Consider the following 24,784-nt stretch of genomic DNA (forward strand, 5'->3'; position numbering starts at 1 on the left):
GCACACACACGCACACACGCGTGCACATACACACACGCAGACTCCAGTGTCAGAACACACACTTACACACACTTGACACCAGATACATGTACGTATAGACATCCATATGTTCTGTGTGCAACGACCCATCAAAGACAGACATGGAAATAATAACAGTCGAGTGTAACCGCACGCACACACACACGCACGCAGTCAGACACGCACATACATTCACTGACTGTGGATAATTCCACACACATGCATCAAATCACTGCCTTCCAGTCCCACACAACAGTAAGAAGCACTGCATGTGCAGCACATGTGCAACATGTAACACGCCTGTACCCCACTGTGTAAAACAACATTTACACACACACACACACACACACAGACACACACACACACACACACACACACACACTCTCGACCACTAGTCTATCAGTCTGTTAATAGGCAGATGAACGTATGTGGTGATCTGGACTGAAGAGGGTAATATCTTGCCCCATTTCTCCTCTCTCACCAAACAGAGCAGAGCGTGTTATTCCACAAATACGTCTGTCATCACGATGTCCTAAGTGTTCACACTTTCACTGGTTTAACACACAGAGACAGGACCGAGCAGGTTGCACAGTGCAGTAACCAAACATATGGAACGAAGCAAAAAAATTCAGCCGACATAAAATATCGATTGGAAGCAGAAAGTTCAATATGACACCAGAGAACAAAAGGAATAGGAAAGATGGAACGGGACTATTTGAAGAAGAGCTTTTACGTTTTATAAAACACATTTTTAATTTGAAGAAATTCTGATATAAAATGACACATTGAGATAAATTTCTTTGAGTAGTATCGAATTGTAGGACTGTGTTTAATACCGTACTCTGAATAACGTTGGACAGATTTAACATTTTGTTTAGAATAAATGAATTAAAATGCTTCACTAATAATTTGATTTTTTTTTTTTTTTTTTTGCCTTTCAATTTCTTTTTTTTTAAACTAAAAATTTTAAATGTAGAGTGCCTGTGGGTGAGGGTTTGATTCCAAAAGTTACAGAATCAAACAATTTAAAATGTGAAAGATGCAACAAATGACGTCTGTGTGGCTGACGATCTGAGAATTCATCCCGTTTTAGTTTGCACAGATCTGTACGTTTCTAATCGCCACTGATCCTCCTGCAGGCTCCTGGTGTTGGTGTGAGATGAAGCAGGCAGTAACGCCACTGTACCTCTTCCAGGTCTCGGCCCATAGTCGACCTGTCGCACTTCAAAGGAAGACGCGTTACAGCACCCTTGCAAAAAGAAAAGGAAGAGGCTATTTTAGAGATAGTTTTAGATTGAAAACATACCACTGCTCTCCCCGACTTTTTTTCCCCTCTCTCACTCTCTGATCTTGGGTGGCAGCATCAGATCCTCAGGTGGAGGTGAAGGCACATCTTTTTTTATGATGGTTTCTAATCCCTCAGTTTTTCCCACGTACCTCCGACTTGAAGCGGTGAAGACAATAAAAAAAAAGGGAAGAAAAAAAAAAAGAGACGCGGCCTCCGGCTGCTGTATTGTGCAGGAAACATCCCTGATGAGCCAATTAGGCTCGTAGTATCACTTAACTCCGGAGTTTTTAACTTACGAGGGTCGATATTCGCAGCCACGCATGTAGCAGCGGGTCAATTAAGGCTCTAAATATGATCACTCCGTAATGCCTGGGAAATAATTCAACTCTCAACTAATCTTTGTTTTTTTTTTCTTCCATAAAACCCATAATGAAACTTCCCTCTTGCAGTTTTTTTTAATGTGCACCGATGTAAGAGCATTTGGCAGTTCAGAAAATATTCCGTATTTATAAAATCCATCGCATTGATTTAATTCAAACTGCATGCTGTTTATTGCCCTTTGCTGCTGACACTTTTCTGTGTTGTGGAAGGCGATCATCTCCTGCTGTGTGTCATGCAAAAATAAAACCTGTCTTCAAAAATTCAGGCCTTCTCACGAAAGGTGATAATTCTCCTCCTCCGGGAGGGCGACCCTCTCCACTGGGCTTCACTTCGTTTATTTGGAGAAACACGCAACAATGAAATACGATTACATGTAGATAAATGATCAATATGCAATACTAACACTCATAAGTTAATAAAACATGAGAGGAATTATTTAATTCCCCTTTTTTTTCCAGCTCTTTCCCCAATTTGTAACAGCATCGCCTGTGGCCAAATATTTTAAAAGAAAATGTTTCTGAGCATTGAAAACATGAGGCCAAAGTAAATACGAAAAATAAATTAATTATATAATTGCGACTAAAATATAAAATGTATAAAAACGGTTTCAATACACTAATGTAAAAACTACAGTCAATTGTTTTTTTAGTGCTTTTGTTTTTATTCCCTCACTGTAGGAGGAATGTGCTGCTTTATATTTTCTTATTGTGTTACAAAAGAGAGAGTAAACAAAAGAAAAAAAAATAAACATCCCACCTGATGAGTTAGAATTTGATTACTTTTTTAAAATGATCCAGCAGTGGTGTTTGCGCACGGAGACGGCCAGACCCCTGCTGTGACCCGCGGCTGATTTGTGTAAATTTTCTTATGGAAGTATGAAAGCATCTGCATCCATTTCAAAGTGATATCTTATATTTCTGAACTCTTGCCTCGTGTGTGATTTACAAATCGTCAGATGTTTTCTCTCAGCGATGCCCTGCACCTTACCACAGCCGCATCTTTTTTTTTTTTTTCTGCGCGCACTGCGCACGCTTCTTTTGCGTCTCTATCGATCAGCCGGAGACATAATTTGGCCTAACAACCATAAAACATCGCATCTCTCGTGTCACCTTGTTGATCTTTATGGGAGATAGGGGAGATTTTTGAAACACAAGCCCACAACGCATTTCTCTCCAACACCCCAGGGTGCGCCAGCCTCGGCAAACACAAAGTCATTATCGGTTAGATTCCAATAAGGCGAGTCTGTCAAGGAACAGGCTTCCTTCGGAGAATTTATGTCATGCCTACTAAACATGGGAAGATATCTTCTAAGTGGTGCGAGGAAGGATAAATAACATCGAGTCCCACAGCTGATTATATTGAAACAACGGTGCGCATTTGTAAAAAGGATTGGGGGGAAGCATACGTGGGGTCTCAGCAGATGTTAGGCGCAGGGGCCCATCCACCTGCATCCACCTTTTCATCAGTACCTCCCCTGCTGCCTTTCTTTATAGACAAATAAGTTAAAAATAGAAATATGTCGCAGATGTGAAGTTGAAAGATCACCAATCCCAGTTATGAAATTTATTTTTTTGTTAAAATAAGGTCCAGTGAAAATCCCCCCCAAAAAATTGATTTCATTTTAGAATTATTAAAAAGAATATGAAATCTATTTGTGCGTGTCTGGAGGAAAAAAAAAGTGTTTTCCCAAAAGTTAGCGGTGTGTTTTCATCGGTCTTCACCCACACGATGAGACCTCAGGGGGTTGAGAGCACATCCAGCACGCGCTGTGAGCACCGTCCAGGTGACAGAGTGAGTTTCGGAGCCGCGGAGACGCTGTTGCGCAAGAGCCGCTGTGGCCCTGAGCGCGTAACAGCGCGTGCATGGTACGGAGAGCCCCCAGGTCCCGCGAAGATTAACTGCAACCTAACGACCACCCTCTATCTCCACTGTCTCCCCCTCACACACGCACGCTCGGGCACGCACGCACGCACGCACGTAAACACACGCACAAAAGTCAACTCCCCTCCCCTCTTTCTTCTCCATACCTCCTATTTATCCGGGACGAAAAAAAAAAAAGAAGAAGAAGAAAAAAAGGAAAAGAAAATTTTAATCCCTTATAAAAAATAACTATTTTTGCTGTAATTTGGAGAAAAGCGGCAGATCAAGAGAGAACAGCCGCGATAATAGGCGAGAAACGTCGGGAGGAAATGTGGACTTTCCTCAGCCGCTCCGTTATCAACGTGACTTTTCCAGGCGCGTCTGCTGCCTTCATTCACGGCTCCTCTGCTCTCCTGCAAGCCGCACAAGAGGCTTCCTGCTCCGGCCACATGAAGTCAATTAGCCGGTCCCAGAGGGGCGCCCCTTCCCGAGTCTTTATCGGCACTGAGGTTACCAAAACACGGCTATTGCTGGCTTTTTAACTCCACACCGCTCACACACCGATTACACAGACCTGGACGTGCGTGTAACAAAATGCGGACAATGGCTCAGGCATCAAATGATGAAATAAATTAATTACATGTTATTTTGTCTGTACAGCTTTAAAAATGTGTGTGTTGGAAATCCAAAAATAGTCTGTTTTCCAGTTGCTGTGGGCACAACCAAATGTGTAGTTCATCGAGTTACACTATAAAGAAACAGTCAGACACAGAAGTTGCACATGAATGAAAATACTTTCAAGATGTTGGTGAAATGGAAACAGGAAAAAAATATTAATTCTGGTGTATATCACAAGGAGGAAAAAGTTGCAAAAAAGGCTAGTGAATTAAAGGATCCTTAATTTGAAATGTCCATCACAAAACACTGCCATCAGTCACCTCTACACCACATATGATACACACACCTACGAACAAACACACACAGATACTCTCTGAGACCAACACAACAGTGCCAAACACGTCAACGCACGCCAATAGAAGGAAAATAAAAAGTTTTGCCAGACTGAGAGGAAATGTGAAAGGAGTGATGGAGCGGGGAGTCGGAGGCGGGGATGGGGAGGATGAGCGGCTGAGGCTGAGGGGACATACCTGCTGGGACATTCTGTAGAGGAGGTTGCTGTCAGTGCTCTGCTGCTGCCATGTCCCCATGAAGCCCGGCTGCTCAGCACTAGGCGGTCTGGTGCTGAACTGCATGGAGCTTTCGCCTGCTCCCTCAACGCCGCTGCTAACGATGCTAATGCCACCCAGACCACTGCTGCTGCTGCTGCTGCTGCTGTGGTTACTGGAGGTGATGCTCTCGCAAATGCCAGCCGTGCTGGGGGGTCCGTGAGCCTGGGCTGGAGGTGGCCTGGGCGGCTCTGGGTCTCTGCTGGGCTCTGGTGGGACTGTGTCACACTCGCTGCCTCTCACATCCAACTCTGCCTCCCTGGACTTAGACAGAGAGAGGGAGAGACAGAGAGGGAGGGCAGGAGGGATGTGGGAGTGTGAAGGAGGAGAGAAGAAAAAGAAGTCAGCAAAGGTGGGTTCTTCTGGGGTCGTGTTGCCTTTTTTTTTCCTCCGTTTTGATTGGGTTTTATTCATCAAGGAGGATAACAGGCAAGACACCAGCTGAAGGAGAAGATGTGTCTGTGTGTGAGGATTCTTGGCAGCTGTGGTGGCAGAAGAGTGTGTGTGGAGTTAATTCTCATGAACAGAGAGAAAAGGAGGGCTCGTGGTGAATTTCCTGGGGGCCCTGGTCTCGGACAGAAGCGGATGAGCGCGGCACTGGAGGTGAGGAGGAGGACGGGGGAGACGGATGGAGGTGGGAGAGGGTGAGGGCGATGAGAAGGTGGGCGAGAGTTAAGTAAAAGAAACAAAATAAGGGGGTGGGGGTTGTTGGAATCAGTGAGGGGAGCATGTTGTTGCCCATGGCCTCAGTTTTTTTGCTGTAATCCATCTGTCAGTCACTTTGCACTTGGACATGAACTCAACCCCAAATACACTCACATGCAAACACACACACACACACACACACACACAGTGAACACATGTTTACAGGCACACATGCATGCAAACATCCCCACACATGCAGTCCTGCAATATTCAAAAGTTCATTAGACAACTCCACTTATGCACGCATGGAATAGAAATTCAAGTTAAGTTTGTGTTGAAAAATTGCTTCATTGAATTTCCAAAGAAATTATTTTAAGATATTAAAAAAAAGTACAGTACACAGATAAAACGTGAAATTGTTTAAATAAATAAATAAATATTTCAAAAAGTCATGTTTAAAAAAAAATATTAAAAAACAAAACAAAAACAAAGAGCTGAGCCAATAGTATGGATGATTGTCTCTTACCATCAATTCTGTGCCTGTCCCAGCAAAGTGAAGATGAGGTGTGGGAGTGAGCCACCAGCTATCCGGCTCTCTCTGCCTCCCGCTCCTCTCTCTCTCCCTCTCTCTCTCTCTCTCTCTCTCTCTCTCTCTCTCTCTCTCTCTCTCTCTCTCTCCCTCTTCCTCTCTCCCTCCCTCTCTCTCTCTCTCTTTCAGACTGTCCCTCTCTCAACGTCTTTCCGCCGCCTGTCCTCTCTCTCTCTCTCTCTCTCTCTCTCTCTCTCTCTCTCTCTCTCTCTCTCTCTCTCTCCGTACTTCGCCGCCGCAGCCACGGAGGAACTAAAAGCGGAGCTTCTGAGCGTGTTTGCGCGCAGGAGCATGTGAGAGCGAGCGAGTGAGAGACGGTGGCTCGCCGAGGGTCTGTCTGTGCGCGCGAGGAGGAGGAGGAGGAGGAGGAGGAGGAGAGAGCAGAAAGTGTGTGTGAGAGTGTGTGAGCGCCGGCCCGGTGCAGGCTCAACTGAGTCAACTGTGCCGCTCCACTCTGAGATGCTCAATGACATCGCGCTGCACACACACACACACACACACACACACACACACACACACACACACACACACACACACACGTGCACACGCACGCACGCACACAAGCACAGAGAGAGACACACACTCCTCCTCTGATCGGGGCGGTGGGGGCAGAGCAGGAGGGGGTGAGGAGGGAGGGGGGCGTCTGTCCCCCTGTCTTATTACCATTTGCGCTGTGAGCGGCCGGCACGTCTCAGAGCAACTTACTTCTCCTGTGGGACGGTCCTACACACACACACACACACACACACACACACACACACACACACACACACACACACACACACACACACACACACACACACACACTGCGCGCAAGAACAGCTCAGTTTCAGTTTCTACATTTATTTCTGTGTTACAACAGAAACTGTTCACCTTTGCATCCTTTGTTTTTTTGAAAATATTTTTTTTTCACTGATATCTTTCTAAATTGTTGCATACTTATTTTAAACAAAAAAAAAAAACAAACACAACCAAAACACATACATGACATTTTCATATCCTTAAAAAACTCTGCTTCCTTTGTTTGATTTTTTTCTTCCACTCTAATGAAAGACTAATGGAACGCGGAGCAGTCTGCCACCAGCACACACACGAACACACACCGAGCTCCTCCACCACCACCCCTCCTCCTCCTCCTCCTCCTCCTCCTGCTCCTCCTCCTCCACCTCAGCGGAGGCTCTCAGATTTTAATTAAGAAAAAAATGAGGAAGAGGTTCCATTTTAGCCAAATTGGTCCCCACAGCAGCAAAGGTAAGGGAATAAAATGAGGGATGGAGGAGTAAAGGGAGGCAGACATGAGGAAGAAAGACACACAGGAGGATTAAATAAAAAAAAAAAGAGGATGGAGATCTATGCTTCCTCTGACACACAGCATAGGACACTTCTCAAACAATGAAGACACCCCCCCATTCCCGCCCCGCTGCCCCCTTCTTCCTTATCCTCCTTTCCTTTTTCTCTTTACTTTGAAATCTCCCATCTTGTCTTCTCCACCCCGTCTTTACGCCCCTCTATCATTAGTGAAATGACAGAGCAGGTGCCTCGGTCCACGGCGAGCGGGAGATGTCACAGTGATCTTTCCATCGCGGAGACACAAAAGAGGAAGGGACAGAGCGGAAGAGGGAGAACTTCTCTCCTCAGCCGCACCAAATGGCTCCTGATGTATAAAGTCACTTCAAATTTTGTGGTCAATTGCTGCAGACAGCTGCTGCTTGCTGTCTGTTAAAAGCCTTTTGTACCATGTACTAATGGCAGTACACCGTTAACCTTTGCTGAGATTATCGCGGTGGTTACAGTCATGTACAGGGGATTTCTGTGAGCACTGAGGAGAGTGTGCAGCCTTTCCACTTTCACAATTGTGTGAGTGTGTCTTTTGTCTCAAGCAAAATGTACATCCTTCCTTCACTTTTGTCCACATCTTCATCCCAAGCTGTAGTCTCATGATTTTTTTTCTGTTTTTTTTTTTGCCACTTCCACATTTCTTTCCCTCCCTCTGTCCTTCTTGTACCACCCCCCCCCCCCCCCCCCCCCCCCCTTTCTATTCTTGTCTTCATTCATCTTTTGCGCAGACCGTGGTGGCCTTTGCCTTGTCGGTAGCCACCAGCGGCATTGTCGTAAAGAGGCGTAATGTGTCACCTCTTGTCCGCACGCCGCCAGCTCTGCTCTTAACAACTTATTGAAAAGGTAATGCTCGAGGCTTAGGCTAATTATATTAAGTGACAATTTAGCCGCCAAGGTTTCTTTTTGCTTCCCAGGTTTTTTTTTCTCGTCTTCCTCTCTGTTCCTCTCTCTCTTTCTCTCTCTCTCTCCCTCCTTTCCTCTGTAAATGTGCTTGTCTGTGGGTTTTTCAAGTGGCACTCAGTGTTTCAAGTCAAGCTGGTGGCTCAGCTTCTGACCTGGCTGGTTAATGGCTGTTATTTGTGGGAGGGAGGAGTGGACTCTGCCAATAGTGCTCACTCTTCCTTCACATCCCCCCCCCCCTTTTTTTTTTCCTTTCCCCCCCCACTTTACCACTGCTGATGGTAATGGCCATGATGACAGCAGAAACAAAAATGAGACGTACACGTAAAATTAATAAATTTGGAGTAGAAATGGGGAGGGAACAGGAAATAGATGAAAATTCTGTAGAAAGTGGGAAAGGCTTGATATATATATATATATAAAAAAGAAGGGTAGTGGAGATCCTCAGGCTCCTTTATTAAAACTATTATTGTGCAGGACTTGAGAATTCCCCCTGGGGCAGGGGTCCATGTCGAAGCCCATATAATTAACTAGAGGCTCAGCTACGGATCAATTACCAGACAAGCAAGTGATAGCCGAATCAATGGAAGATCATCAGGCTCGTTATCAGTGTTGCAACTCATTAGAGGAAAAGTGAAGTAGAGAAAGAGGCAGAGTTAAAAAAAAAAAAAAAGGGTGTGCGGGTGGGGGGTGGGGGTGAAGATGAAGCATGAGGGTGGTCGGGGGTGAGGCGGTAGGAGAGGGCAGGGCTGGTGGCATTGTGTTTGCCCAGAGGCCGATCAGTGCATGTGTGTGTGTGTGTGTGTGTGTGTGTGGTACACCGGGGTGTGATGTGTTGTGTTCCTCCTCAGCTGCCACGGAGCAGTGACAGGAGGAGCCCCGTGTGAGGAGAGCAGCCCGCTCTGCAGCTACACTCACTGAGGCTTGTACGGATCAATACGAGTGTGTGCGCGAGGTTAAAGCTCTGCCATAGCATCCCCGTCCCCCGGCGACTCACACCCTCAGTCAGGGGTACAATTTTACAATCCGAGCAGTCAGAAAGGGTTTTGTCAAGAATGAAGCATTACAGAACAAAACTAACATTTCCAAAGGGGAATATGAGAAACACAAACACACTTCACATCAAAACGAAAAGAGAAAAAAAAAAGATTTCAGTTTGTACGTTTTAAGCAAATTACTAAATACACAAGCAATTTCCGTCATAGTCAATTAGTCACTGCTGAATAATGTAACCAATTGAATTTGTGGGATGCATTTTGCCAAATTCTGAAGAAAGAATCACTGAGATTTGGAAAATATGCAAATAAAATACTTCACAAAACCTTCACCATCATTAAAAAAACTGGCGACTCTTCCTATTTTGAGAATTATGAAATGAGGAATTTATGATTTTCATTTTTAAAGGCTTCTTTTAAATATCTCTTCTTTGTATTCTCCTTTTAGAATAAGCCTAATCATTGATCATGAATCAAGCACCTGGGGTGCGTGTCAGGTAAAGGAGAGCAAAGAGTGCATACAGAGAAAACAGTAAGATTTGAAACGTTCTTACACTTTCTGTCCTTCAGCAATAACCAACGCGGCACCCTCCATCACCGCATTATTATCCCCATCAAAGCTCTCAGCGCCGTCTGTTTGTTTCCCAAACACCGACAGCTAATGGGTCAAATAGCCCCCGAAATTGGGTGCGACAGCTCCGAGTTGTTAGAACTGTCTCAAGAGAACAAATTCCTCTTTCCATACTCTCGAATCTCGAGAAGCAAAGTACCTTGCTTTTTTCATTTTCTGTGCAAAGTGAGAAAACCTGTTCAAGCAAACAACAGCGAGCACGAAACAGACGCAGAGGTCATCAAACAGTCATAATTATGATGCCTCGCTGCCGTGCTATTTTTCTATGTAACGCGTGTGTGTGTGTGTGTGTGTGTGTGTGTGTGTGTGTGTGTGTGTGTGTGTGTGTGATGGTTGTGGGGGGGGGGCTTAATGTCTCATAGGGTGAAATCACCACAGAGCAAAAATCCAAGTCAAATTGTATACACTAAAAAGAGGTCAAATGGAAAGACAGAAGCAGAGGGCAGGGAGAGGCAAGTGGAACATCATAATTTGTGCAGTGATGGTGATTATGTGCTGCTGAAGCAAATGATCCAAACCAGTTGAAAAAGGTTGATGAGCGTCTGTTCGCCGGGTTGGATGCTGGTAAAACACTAGGTCCTTTCAGGTTGTCACATGAAAACAACATCCAGAGTTCATCCCGTCAGCTGTTCAGTCATCACAAACTTTTCTTTTGCTTTCCAGATGGAAAGCTGGAAAGCTTCTCTCTCTCTTCACAGTCAACATAATTTAACATAAACAAACCAAATTAATTATGATCAAAGTTCAAAACGCTTCAGAAGTGGCATTTCCCAAAAATTTCAGAGCGCCCTTTGTGCGCTCGGTCGGTGACATAAGCTTGAGCACATGGCCGAGGGCTGGTACTGTCGGTGACCTGATTTATGGCGATAGTGTGTACGCATGTGACAAGCAAGCGGCGTGTCGATCAGATGGCACAGGGATAGAACTGTCACTGTTCTGCTACCACTACAGGACCACAAGACATCATATGACACCAATAGGAACAGCCCTCCGCTTGTGAGAGCAGGAGAGGGGAAGACGGAGAGGAAGGCAGACGAGGGCATCGAAAGGTCTGAGAGAATTGAGAAGGAGCCACATGATCGCCTGTGTCACTGATCACTGCAATCTGGGCTCCACTAATAAGTGCACCTTTGTGGGGGGAAAAGGAAGAAAAAAAAAATGTACAAGGAAAGGGAGCCAGCATCAGTGTTGAGTTATTTACAGTTTTCGCTTGTATTTGTGGTAATATAGAGAGCCAAAAGGTTAATTGCTGAAAGCATAATCCACTAATGCCGATTTGGCAGACCACGACCTAATGACACATGTTATGCATAAAAGCCCTCCACATGCTAGTTCTGCTTCTGCAGGAGAGGAGGACTCCACTCATAAGGTCAGCAGACAGAACTATGCTTTATCAGAACCAACGCACACGTGCGCACATGTGCGTGCTCACATGCGCGCACGCACACACGCGTACTCACACTACACACCTTTGGCGGACTTACTGCACTCACCAAACTCTACACTGTAACCTGTCGGCCTCCTGCTTCACCCCAAGACATACATCCATTTAATGTATTTAACACCTGTTCCAGTAGATTTCACATCAACACAGCAGGTAAGGCATCTTGATCTGTGTGTCAAGTCAAAACAGGGTGAAAATTCAACTTGTTTTCTGTTGATTTCTTTTTTTTTTTTTGTTCAGCAAATTGACATCAGCCCACACAGATACTGCAAAAATAAAAAGAAAGAAATAGGCTGAAAATTACAGTTTGTAATAGGGAAACACAAATAAAAGTCCTTCAAGATGTTAAGTCTGTTCATTTACCTGAAATGTGTGACTGTCCACCTACATCTCACTGTCATAAATGATTGTTGTAATATTAGTTTGTAATGCTATAAAAATAATTTGTAAAGCTATAAAACAGTAAAGATCAAACTATAAAGCTATATGAGTCAGTTCCTTCACCGCGGCCGATTAGAGGACCCCGTGAAAATTACCACACAACGATAAAGGGGAAATTTGCGATCTTGTTTGCATACAGTATATATGTAGGTTTTTGGCCATGTGAGGAAACTGGGGAAAATGCACACATGCACGGGGCCTTATTTCACAGGACATCCAGTACATAAGAACAATCAGTCATGTTGTGTAAAAATCAACGAAGATTAAACATCACTGCACTCGTCAGGTTGGGGTGACGGGAGACATGAGTCTGAAAAACATCTTGAAGAACAAATACAGGGATGACTGAAAAGTTAACTTGCTCTTCTCTGAATTGCGAAATATCAAACCTATTTAGGAGAGTAACATTGCGGTGGTTGTGGTATTAATCAAGCAAACAAGTGAAGAGAAGGTACAAGTAAAGGAGAAACAATGAAGAAGAGTTGTATGAATTTCTCAAACTGGGGTAGCTTGAGGGTAGTTTTCCCCTGCAGATCGGGGCACCCTGAGCCGATCCCTCTCCGTTCGCTCCCAATTCTTTCCTCGTCTTTACTCCACATTCATCTGCGCTCACACTTGGATAATTCTCCTCTAATCATCTCTTGCTCTTTTCCTCCTCCACCCTCATTTACTTCCCACATGTCTCCCTCCCGTCCAGCCTCTCCTCACCTCATCAGACAGGCCTCCGCCTCGCCCCTCCGCTGCCTCCATCCCCTCAGTCCTGTCCTCTCTCACTGACCCGTGCTCCCCCCCAGTCACAGGGCGTCGTGTCTCTACCTGCCAGGCTCCCTGACAGCCCCACGTCCCCCCCTCCTCAGCCCCAGAGAGGAGACCGCCTGCCCATCCGGAACGCTGCCGTGGCAACCCTGCCAGCGCCCCCATTGTGCAGCCCGCCGCCGCCGCCACCCCCCCCCCCCCTCCACCGCCCCCCCACCCACCCCCCTCCACCCGATCTCCTCCGAACCCAGTGCTGAGAGTTTGACAAAGTCCTGCTCTGCAGCGTCTTCCTCTCCTCTCGCTGCCATGCTAACTTTTTTTTTTTAAATCTCCACATCTCTCATTAATCTGTTTTTACCCTTCCTTGCTCTCCGTCTCATAACCCAAAGATTTTTTTTTTTTTTTTTTTTCCCCTCTGACCAGACTAATATGTCTTCACCTCTTTTAACTCTGTGCTCCCTTCTTTGACACTCACTGAAACACATTGTGCTTTCCATCAGGCCCAGATAAAAGAGAGTTTAATGTCAGGTCTCGTTTCAGCGACCTTCATAACTGTTGGCTCAAGGGTTGCAGTTTGTTGTGGTGAGAGGAAATACTGACAGGAAATACAGCATCAGAAAACAAACAAACCAACAGGGTCTGAAATAAAATTAAGTGTTTTGATAAAAAGTAAAGATTAGTATCCAAATGCGCAGCAGATATATTCCTTCAAAATAAATAGTACAAGCCCCTGTAGGTATTTGAATCGGCCCTAATCTCAGATAACCGTCGCCACATCTGCATGACCACAAAGTCAATGTGCGATAAGTGAGACAATTTAGGCAAATACAGCATCATGACAACAAATCTGAAATCAGTGGATATCAGTAAGATAAGTGTATTTTGTTCATCCTCAGAGGTTTGTTTTCTGCTCTTGAATGAGTGAATTCTTTGTGATTTAAAGTCTAGGAAAATATGACGTGATGCCACATACTGTATACATCCATATCTTTATATTCTAAATATTTTATTGATGATTCAGAAAACTTTAGAAATCTTCACTGTGGAGAAAAAAAAGGTTAATCAGCCGTGAAGTAATGACTTCCCTCCTGTGTCTGTAAAATAGTTGACGTCGTCAAAAACAATTTTCTTTTTAGTTTTCCGAAAGTGCGAAAAAATAGAACAAAAACTGAGATCTGACCTTTGTTTAATAGCGTAAAATAGCAGGTTTACAGTAATGTCGTTATTAGCAGTGTCACACACATGTTTATTTAGGGGCCCCACAGCCCTGTTGGCTCTCACTTGGGCTGAATCAGAAATATAATAGAGTTAAAACTTCAAATGGCTATATTTAGTGGTATTTTTTTAAAATACATTATGACAACCACAGCTTTCTCTTGAAAAAAAATGAAATCCTCTTTTCTGCAGCTGTTCTCTTCAAACTGATGTTAATAAAAGTCTATTGCTTTTCTGGCCAATTATTTTCTGCAGCCTTCAGCATGCATGTTTTCATAAACTCTCACTGCAAGGACTTCATCCTGATGTCATTTCATTTGCAAAAAACGAAGCATTTTGCTGCTGTGAATGATCAGTTCCAGGTCCCGGTGTTGCATTATGTCTGAAAGTCTTACACAAACAGTTTGATCTACTGTGATCAAATTAGAAGTAGTTGATCCCTGTATTGAAACCTTCCAGTTTTTTTTTTTCTCCTTTGTTAATTTTGTGGGCTTTGCAGTGTTATCCCACAGGCCAGATCAGACCCTCTTGCAGGAATGTTTGAGAGGTTTAGACAACAATTTGAAAAATCAAACTGAATGGGGATGTACCCGTGTAAAGTTTTTGTCTGGGTATGCCTTTGTGTCTGAACTTGTTTGCAGAAAAGTCATCAGTCACCAGCTGTGCATCTGTTCAGCGCTGACGGAGTGAAGTAATGGGAATCACTCATTATCCCAGTTAACCTTTGTGAGTAACAGGGAAGTCCACGGCTGCTTTCGATTAAAAAAAAAAGACGACCAACAGAAAAGATTTAATGACCTCACAAAAGCTGCGATGTGGTCCAGAGAGGCTGTGTACCATCTGAAAACTCACCGAAAACAAATGCAGGGCTGAGCGGGAGGTGGGAACAAAAAAAACATGTGGGTTACATTAGCCTGGAGAGACTTTATTTATGGCACACACACATGACAAGGAACATAACCGCTAACACCACGACAAACACACAAACACTTGTGATTCTCCTCGCCAAAAATAACTCTCAAATAAACGTCACACAAATCATCCTGTGGTAGTGAAACCATTCAGAAAACAAGCAACAACTTTCGGTTTGGGACTTCACTTGCGAAGTTGGAGATTTTCAGTCAGGGAAAAGAAGCAAACGTCTGGGTTTTTACGCTTCTTGTTTCATCTCTGTGCATAATGAGAATAGAAAAGAAGAAAAGACAGCTATATATGTTTTGTTTTTAAGAATCGGCATCATGTCTGCTGCAACCAAACGTTCGACACATTAAAAAGTCATTTGTGTTCCCAGTCAACGTATGTGGAGGGTTCTGAAGTGTAATACCCACTGCTGCCCTCCCTCCCTCGAAACCTCCGGTAATTGAATACTATCCCACAGCCTGCGCAAAAATCAGCTTAGTGAACGCAGAAGGGGGACAAAAAGTATGAAGAAATGATTATTATTCCACCATCAGGTTTCAATTACAATGAAAAGAGGGGGTTAAGTGAACATCAAGTCATATTAAAGTATATAGGAGGCCACTGGCATTGGACGACTTTGTTGAAAGCTCTCAAGTATTAACACACATTCTTACACGTGGCCAAGTTACATTATTTGATTATTACAACCATAGCCACAGCTTTGGCACGCCAGCTCTTTAAGTTTCTCTCTCTCTCTCTCTCTCTCTCTCTCTCTCTCTCTCTCTCTCTCTCTCTCTCTCTCTCTCTCTCTCTCTCGCTCGCTCAGCCACAGTGAAACGGGTACTGATTAGTCTGAAAACATCGATGAGGCGGAGAGAGGGAAAAGATGTCATGTCTACATCTGGCATGCACAAAGGTCCAAAACACAGCTGTATGTGGTGTGCGTGTTTGTGTGTTACATCTTGCTTGTGTTAAACTCTCCGTCAAACAAGAGACCAGAAAGGACAGATTTAATGACAGAACGGACGCGAGTCTCTGTGTTGTGAAGCTGTAAAAATTGGAAGTGTACACATTTACTCTGACGTGCAAAAACAAGTGGCGGCTCTTCACTCTCTCATCATCACACTCAAATCACTCTGATGATTCCCGCCTCTTTCGCTGAGCTTGTGTTCGCTGCGCTGTCTGCCTCTCTTCCTCCAGCAGTCAGTCTCGCTCACTTTGTCCTCACACACCACCTCCGCCAGACTCTGTCACCTGTCTCTGCACGTTCAATCACTCCCAGAGAGGCGGAGGAATGGCCTCCACATTCCCAGAGGCAAGACATAAAGGGCTGTGAATGGATGGATGCGTGGCGAAGGGGACGAAACCAACGACTAAATTATTAAGTGACACTTTGCTTCGAGAGACACACACACACACACACACACACACACACACACACACACACACACACACACACACACACGCTGAGAGACAGAGAGAGAGAACACACACTCATAAGGCAGGAGAGTAAACGCATTAGAACAGTTAGCCCCCTGAATGCACCCGACAACTCGAGTACATGCTAACTCGCGTCAAAATCATCAAACCGGGCCCGGGGCTCTTAAAATTTTTACGCTACCCCTCGAAGCGACGTCGTGGAGCCTGGGAGGCTTTCTGAGAGTGAGTGGCCCTGTCATCGCAGCCATCGCTGCCAATAAATAAGTAAATATGGGAGTGGAGCAGCTAAGCGGCACGGCCACAGAGTTGACAGTACCTATTCACTGCGGGTTCGTGCCCCCGCGAGAACATCAGCAAATAGGTCTTCACACCTGTGCATGTCCGTGTATGTGTGTGTGTGTGTGTGTGTGTATGTGTGTGTGTGTGTGTGTGTCCTCTGACAAGCTCCAGGGGGGCCTTGGTCTTGCCACCAGCTCCTCAGCTAGAATGTGCCAAAGTGGGGCTTCATTCACTTAAGTCCCACCTGGCCTTGATTTCCTGTGGACAAGGCTGCAGCACACTGGGAGAGCTCAGTTTAATTTGGTACATAAGGAGACAGGATGATGTGCCATTTGGCCACCATGGACCCCAATTCTGCATTAAGGCTAACAGGAAGAGGAACACTAACCCTCAGTTTTTTGTTTATGGGGTTGTTACAATATTACAAAATCAGAATATCTGGTTTAATTTCTAAGAGTTTTATAGCCAAAGAATGTTTAATGCTGTCAACAATGGTCATAAAGGACATAGGTCGTAAATATTAAATGATTAAAAAAGTATTTCTTCCTCAAATGTCATTCAGTGTTGCAGGAGCTGACATTGAACTACGCAGAAAGAAACTGTGGGATTCTTCCAAAAAATCTCATCTCAACAAAAGCTACTCATTACAGAGGGAAATCGGGACGTTGTTGTCACGAGTTGAATCGTCTCAAAAATCTTAGACACGAAAATGAAAAAATTAAATTTCATTCCTTTCCAAATTCAAATCTCTGAGCTTGGAAAGTCTGAATAATACCCAACAAAAATGAAAGGAATAAAGTTTTTTTTTTTTTTTTTTTTTTTTAAGTTTTTGTATTAATGTTTCAGTTCAGTTTTTTAATTGACTGTGAAGATTTGGCATGATGGACGACAGAAATGTAAGGGTTACAAAAGTCAAGACAGACAGAACTTGTTCCGAGAGATTTGCCTCAAATGTTGTGAGTTACTTTTCATTTAAATAACATTCTTACAAAAGCATTAAAACCCTCACTTACAAGATCTTTTTGAGGTATATTCATCTTGTCACAGTCATGCTTTGGCTTAAATCTTATTCAAAGCATTTGATTTGTCTGAATTTCACAAATTTCTGTTTTCAGCGAACCGTTCATCATGATTTCTTATCAAAAATGAAAGGGTCACCTGCCGCGGCATCCTCCCTAAAGCTCTTTGCCCCCCTGCTGAAGGCCCACCCTGCATCTCCACCACTGGCTGAGATGACACAGTGCAGGACACCGAAAACAATCTGCTGCTAAATATCTAACCAAAGTGTAAAAGTCATACTTAAGCAACAGTAAACCGTGTTGGTGGGCTCGTAAGTGTACAGTGGATGGATGTGTGTGAGTGTGTGTGTGTGTGTGTGTGTGTGTGTGTGTGTGTGTGTGTGTGTGTGTGTGTGTGTGTGTGTGTGTGTGTGTGTGTGCGTGCACATGTGGGTACGCTCATTGTAAAGCCAGCTAATTGCAGTTGAGACTCCTTTAATTAACACAAAGAGAGGTCTCCTGGGTGTGTATGGGCACTGCGAGTGTGTCACGAGTTTATATCTAGCCAACCTGTGGGACACAACAGCCTAATCAGAGCCTTTTAAGTTCTGCCATGCTTACACTGGAGGATTAGCTGAAGACACACTTTAGTCGTGGAAATGAGACAGCCGAGGATCTCCTTGGTCTGGCTGACAAAACAAGCAAAGAATTAAAAAAATAAAATACCCCAAATATGCCTCGAATACAAACACTCTGAACTGAGTGTGCGGCGATGCTGACGATAAGAGGCGCCGCATGGTGAGCCTGCGATGCCTTTATTTAGCTTGGGCGCTCTTCTCGGCTGTAAACAAAATGGTTGCCCAGCTGTTGTTTGTGGATTGACGGTTTGTGTGTACGGCGAAGTCCGCCACGAGAGACATGACACAAGATACGCCTCGATCTTCCTGTTTTCCCATTGTCCACCCACTCCCATCTTTATTCGCTCACTTGACTGCTCTTGTCTTTTCAAAAATAACATTCGCTCTGTTTTTTTTTTTTTTTTTTTTTTCATTCCTGCCAATTTGGACAGGAGCCCTGGTCAAAGACAGATTACACTAAGTCGCATATCAACCCTAATCAATCTTCAGCCCCTGGAAGGCATCACTCTCCCAATGAATAATTACAGCAATCCAGTTATGAGCTGCCAGTGCCAAAAAGTTGCCACCGCCATCTTTTAGGATGCTGGAACCACTGGCTGATTAACCAATGAACTTGTAAGGGAGGAAGTTTTTTTCACGGGTGTGTGTGGCGCTTTCGGAGAGGAGTCCGGAGAAAAAAAACACAATACGAACACATCAGTCATCACAAGTGCTCCTGTTTTTTTTTTTTCCTTTGAGATTTAATAAAGTAATTTTAACTACATTAAATCCAAAAGGCACCTTGGGTACACAGAGGTTGGAGAGCCGATATGCGGAGAGAATGAGAATGATCATTTGTGTGTGTTTTGATCCAGGATTTCATCTGGCAGGGCTGCTGTAGTCAAACTAAGGCCAAACGTAATTTGGCTCCCATACATCTTTACTATAGCGCTGTCTCGCAGCGTAGAAAATGTGCAACACCACCCTCAGCTGCTAGCACACACACACACTCACACACACACGGCAGAAGATAAAGATGATTAAAGGAAAGAAAGGGATGTGGTGTGAGGAAGGGAAAGATAAAAAGTACGTAGAGAGAGGCAGAAGTGGGAGAATGAATGATGAATGAACGAATCAGCGTGTTGGTGGGGGCGCTGCTATCAGCGGGGAGGGGATGCTCCAGTCGTACACTGTCAGTCAGTCATTCAGCCCATGATATGTGATGTATGAAAGAGTGTGTGTGTCAGACAAGATGAGAATCTTTCATCAGGAGGCATGTTGAGTGGAAAACACTGAGAGGAAATTGACACGAAGCTGCTTTTGCGAGGGAAGCCACTGCGTTGTACATGAGAGGAAGCAGGGAAGACTGGAAGGAGGAAAAGAAAAAAATGGGAGGTGGGTGGGGGGGGGGGGGGGGGGAGTGTGTAACTGCAGGGCAGCTGTATTGAGCGGAGGAGGGTGTCATTTAGAAAGTGGCTGGCTCAGCAATGGCCATTAGTAGTGCTGTGACACAGTGGACCGTCAAGCAAACAGACAGACAGCAGGAAGAAGCTGTGTGTGGACGTGAGTCTGCAGACAAGCAGAGGAAAACAAACAGGTTAAATATTAACTCGGGCTGCAAACAGCGAGCAGAACAATTATCAGCTAATGTGTCAGTCATCCTGAGATGGTGGTGAACTGAAAATATCAATGCAATATTAGTTTTATGGTAACAGTTTTGATGGTAAAAAATTTATATTTCAAATAACATTCAAGCCTAAATTCATTAACCACTGGATTTTGACACCCATATTGTAATATAGAATAAAAATCAAATGGCACTTGGTTCATGCACTTGTAGCTGATTCTAATGTATTTCCTAATGCTCGGCCCCCAATCTGATCAAAGCTAAATTAAATTTTCAATAAAAACTTTCAACCTTTAGCAAGAATAAGATGATGAACATTTGTAGGATGATGCTAATATTTATACTATTTAAAGTAATCAGATACTTTAAGTACAGGAAAGCTTCTTATGGCGTGATGGTGAAAGACTAGACACTTAATACTGGAATAATACCGCCATCCCCAAAACCACAAACTACCCTGCAGCCCACCACAAATAACTATGACTTTAAACAAGACGGAAGGAAGGAGCGCAAAAGACAAGCGAGAAAGGGAAAGGAAGGGAGAGGGAGAGATTGAAAAATTCCTCACAGAGTAGAAGTTGCAGTAAAGGCAAAACTCAGAGTATGGGTGTTGGCAGGAGCAGGACACCGACACGGGATGAAAAGTGAGAAAACAACTGCAATTTTGTGAGAAATCACAGGTATTGCTTCAAGAAAAAAGGTAATGGAGATCATGTCAGAGAAAGTCAGGCCTCGAGTAGTAAGGATCCTATTGGACGAGCGGCCTCTAGTAAGGATCGGTGACAGACTGTCCTCCATCACGTTGCACGTGTCTGTGACTTTCTCATCCTTCAAATTCTTGCCTTTGCCATTTTTATTCATATTTTGTTCAACAATGTCATAAAGTAGTGAAACACTGCAATCATCTCCTTATTTATTGGAATGAAAGACAATCTGAGCTCCGACTTCACTTTCCCACCGGTCGGTCCAGCTGCCCGCTGCCAGAAAGCATTTTGCTGGGGACAGTGCGGTCCTATTGGAGCGACAGGAATTCACAAACAGAGGGGGCAAACCAAGGTTACTGAGACGGAGGGCCCAGGCACGCTCCCAAACGAGGCAGGCGGCGACGCAGCCAGCGCAATCTGGGGTCCTTCTGCTGACTAGCCACACAAGGACTCATGGGAAGGGAATGTAAGGCCTTGTGACGGGCCAAGTTTGGAGGAGTGAGGAGTGAGAGACAAACTGTTTGAAGAGGACGGGGTTAACATATGAGAATGCTGGATGTGCGTGTGTGCGTGTGCGTGTGTGTGTGTGTGTGTGTGTGTGTGCGTGTGTTTAAAAACCTTGACAAGTAAACTCTGGCTGCCGTCACTCGTCACTTCTTTGTGTTGGAAAAGAGCGTCTTGCCACACCCCATGGTCCTCCTTCCCAGGCCAAGTCCTCTCCCATTCCAATGAAGAGACATTAAGGGAAGAATAATCACTCTGGACGTAAGCTGCCAATTTAGTCTGAACTTATTTGTTTCATTTAGAGTCAGGTTGGAGGAATATAGACATGGCAAATACCATCTTCTCAGTTCCTACACACAGAGGAGGAGAGACCGCTGGCGGGACCGACAGTATTTCTCCATTGAGCTTCACTTTCCTGTAACTGGAGATGGGGGCGACAACGGTTTGCCAAACCCTGACAACTGCAATCCTGTCACTGCTGGCTGCCAGTTTATCTGTGGCTTCTTTTTTCTTTTTCAGTGGATCCTCTACCCCTAATTCAATTTCTCCTGGTGGTTCAAGCATTAAATTTTGAATTAGGGCCTTCTGAAAAAAAACCAAGCTTACCTTGACAAAGAGTCACACGCAAAAGGGGATTAATATTGAGAGCGATGGCCACCGTAGTTGCTCGACTCCACCCAAACCACATGATGCAGGGACCCCCCAAAAAGTCGTGTCCTGCATGGCTCTGGCTGCGCATACTAACTAGAACGGCAATCAACTACTGATGGCCTCTACATTGACAAAACATGTACATGTAAGTACACACACAGACACACACACACACACTGGGTTTAGGCTAATTAGTGTCGGTATTTTCAGGGCTTGTTTGCACAAATTGGAAATGTGTGATTTGAATTAAAATATGGTGGGGGTTTGTTCCCATTAAGAAAATATAAAGGGCTTTCACCTTGCCCCTTTGTTGGGGCTCATATGAAAGTAATTTAGTCCGATCGGAGTACAAGGCACAGAGAAGGAAGAAAAAGGTACAGAAAGAGAAAGGTAGTATGAAAAAAAATAAAAAGACAGAATGAAGGAGAGACAGAAAGAAAAAGAAAAGTGGGGAGGGAGATACATTCCGCTTGGCCCAGAGTGAGAGGCGCTGTGGGTGTCTGAGGGCCCTCGCTGCCAGTAATTGCTTCCATATAGGACTCGTCCATGGTCACACACTCATGCACGCATATACGTTTACACACGTGCAAGTTTTGCACTGTAAAAGCAGATGTTCGACTGTAAAAATCTCCCATTTAGAATTAGGAAAACAATCATTTACGATTTGTAGCCGTGTTTTCACACTGTCAATTTATTTAACCATTGAACTCATTTTTTTTGGAAGTTTCTAGTAATGAGCTCTGAGCAGCAGCACTATGGCTCCAGGCTGAGGTGATCAAGCACGTTAACCAGCTACCTGTCTGACCGTAACCGATAAAAAAGTATGTTATTCCTCAGTAGAAAGCACACTAACATGATCTGAATCTGAGATAGAAGTAAACCTGACAAAAAAAAACCAAACAAAGAAGAGCGATTGGTGAAGTGTTTTCCTGACTATTGGTCACAATGGAACACAGTTCGCATCTTAACGAAAAAAGGATTTATGAAGAGAAGAAGGAATATTTAGCAGAAGTTGTCACTGTGTACAAATTAAATTTATTTACATCTCATGTCACAAATGAATTTACAACTCGATCAAACTGTAGGGTCACGAGGTGCTGGAGCCAATCCCAACTGACTGTGGGCAAAAGAAGGCAAATAGAGAGAGGTTGGTCTAAGTAAAGTCGGCTGAAAACCCACACGCACACACACACACACACACACACACAGACACACACACACACACACACACACACACACACACACAAAACAAACATGCAATCTACACACAGAAAGCCCACTAATCCAGGCTCAAACCGGGGATATTCTCGCTGTGACACAAGAGTGCTAACACCACAATGTCAAATTTGATCCAAGTCTGTGCAACTTAATTTGCAGTATCGTATAATCAGTGTTATGCAAGTTCTAAAAACAATATTTGATTGCAGCTACAGCTTAATTCCTTTAAAATGAATGGAGTTCTTCATTTTTCATTCATTCATTCTTCTCTACCGAGTCACTCAGTTCAGTGCTGAAGGGAAATTAAGCTCATTCTGGCATCAGGTCACATCCTGGAGGGACTGTCAGTCCATCATGAGGCTAACACAGAGAGACTGGTGTGTTTTTGGACTGTGAGAGGAAACCAGGGAAAACACACAAGCAAGCACAAGAAGAACATGCAAAATGTCTGTTTCCGTGTTCGCCCTGTGACAGACTGGTGTCCCAGGTGTCACCTGCCCTCGCCTTTTATTGGCTGCAGCGACACACAACCCTGCGCAGAATGGATAGATGGCAGTCAGTTTTTATATTAAGCTTCGAAATAGCAGTATTTGGTTGGAGGTTCTTTATGTGCAATGTTATTTTGCATCAGTTTTATCTGCCTCTCTATATTATACCATAAGGCGTCTTATTAAAGGAACAGTTGAAATGAACTGTCATCCAGACAACACCAGACAGGCCTTATAAGAGGAACCTAATCTGATTCAATGCTGCAAACTTGTCCTGGGTTGTGCGGATATGGCCCAAAGTTGATGCTTCTTACAGTTGTATTACTTTTATGTTTCTGCCAGGAGGACAGGGCTGGTTCAGGATAACTAAAGTAAACAGGAGATTAATGACAGAGTAACTGTTAAGGCGATAACCTCAACTGATGCTACTGCTAACAGTCGGTCCATTAACAGATTCGAGAAAGAGACACTCTGCAGCACTACAGATGTTTCCATGTGTCACACACGTTTTGCAAAACAACACTCTAATCTAACTTCATCATATCAATCATTTATTATTTGTGCTTTTTTTTTTCACATTACTTTACACTGTCTTTCCCAATGCAGAAACACACTATGGTGCACGCTATTGTGAAAAGACTTGGAGCTTTGATGGTTTTTTTCTGTGAAATAAATTCAAAGTGATGACATGACCTCCATCTTTCCCAGTTTCACCCAGCCTTCACAATCCACTGCCAGCCTGAAATTTATTACTTTGTTGAGGAATCTTTCCAACATCTGTCTCTCCGGTGCTCATCTGTCCGACTTTGTGTTAACAGCAGCTGTTGCTAGGCAACAGTTCATGCCACCAGGTGTAAATTAATATGTCTTGTGGTTGTATAAAATGTTCTATTGTGATAATCAAAATAATCAGTCAGACAAATTGCATTAGAGCAGTGTGGGATCTGGTCCAGTGCAGTCAGGAGTGGTTGGAGCAGTTGTGTCAAAGCAAGAACTCCCGAGTTTGATCTCAGGATTTCCTGTGTGGAGTTTGCACATTCCTCCTGCACATGCATGTGTTTTTGTTTTTTTGTTTGTTTGTTTTTTATTAAGTAGTCTGCCTTCATTCCTCTGCTTGTTAGGTTAATTGGTGACTCAAAATTACCTGTGGGTATTCGTCTGTATGATGAATTATTCTCTTTTTTCTGTTATACGTTTAATCCATATGATGTGATTTCCAGATTGTACCCCCCCCCCCCTTCTCGGGTTGTCAGTTGGAGCAGGCTCCAGCCCTCGCGACAATAACTCGGACAAGGCTTATAGGTGATAAAAGAGAGTGATTTATGGTGTGTGACCTCAGCTCTGATGAGTCGACGTTTTCTGAACAGACCTGAGCTTTGTTGCGTCTAAGTAATTAATAAGAGTTATAGTAGACGTTCTTAGCTGATTCTAATACATTTCACTGGCCGAAAGCAATTCACTGCTGTCATTACAGATCTCTGTTTTCTCATTTCCTGCCCTTTTGTGTCATGATGTGCGTATATTTCAGTACACGAGCAGCGTAGGCTTCATTTTGATGTGTCTTCTGATTCCTTCACTGTGGAGGTCTTTCACCATAGAGTATTATTTTCAGTCTTTCTTAGTGACACATA

At 44.1% G+C, this 24,784-nt stretch overlaps 1 protein-coding gene across 4 annotated transcripts in view; it reads right to left on the reverse strand.

Annotated features, from left to right (window-relative positions):
- Positions 1-24,784, reverse strand: part of bnc2 (basonuclin zinc finger protein 2) — a 159,698-nt gene that overhangs the window by 86,218 nt on the left and 48,696 nt on the right. For 2 of the 4 annotated variants that reach the window (XM_030094526.1, XM_030094529.1), the window contains exons 1-3: positions 5,945-6,086; positions 4,696-5,037; positions 1,205-1,267 (exon numbers count right to left, since the gene is read on the reverse strand). In XM_030094526.1, the coding sequence (XP_029950386.1) occupies positions 1,205-1,267; positions 4,696-5,037; positions 5,945-5,947 (408 nt within the window). In that variant the 5' untranslated portion in view covers positions 5,948-6,086. Of the gene's footprint in view, positions 1-1,204; positions 1,268-4,695; positions 5,038-5,944; positions 6,087-24,784 lie in introns of those variants that run through there. The other 2 variants (XM_030094527.1, XM_030094528.1) reach the window with 2 other exon arrangements.

This window comes from Salarias fasciatus, chromosome 6, assembly GCF_902148845.1.
Source record: "Salarias fasciatus chromosome 6, fSalaFa1.1, whole genome shotgun sequence".
NCBI classification, from domain to species: Eukaryota; Metazoa; Chordata; class Actinopteri; order Blenniiformes; family Blenniidae; genus Salarias; species Salarias fasciatus.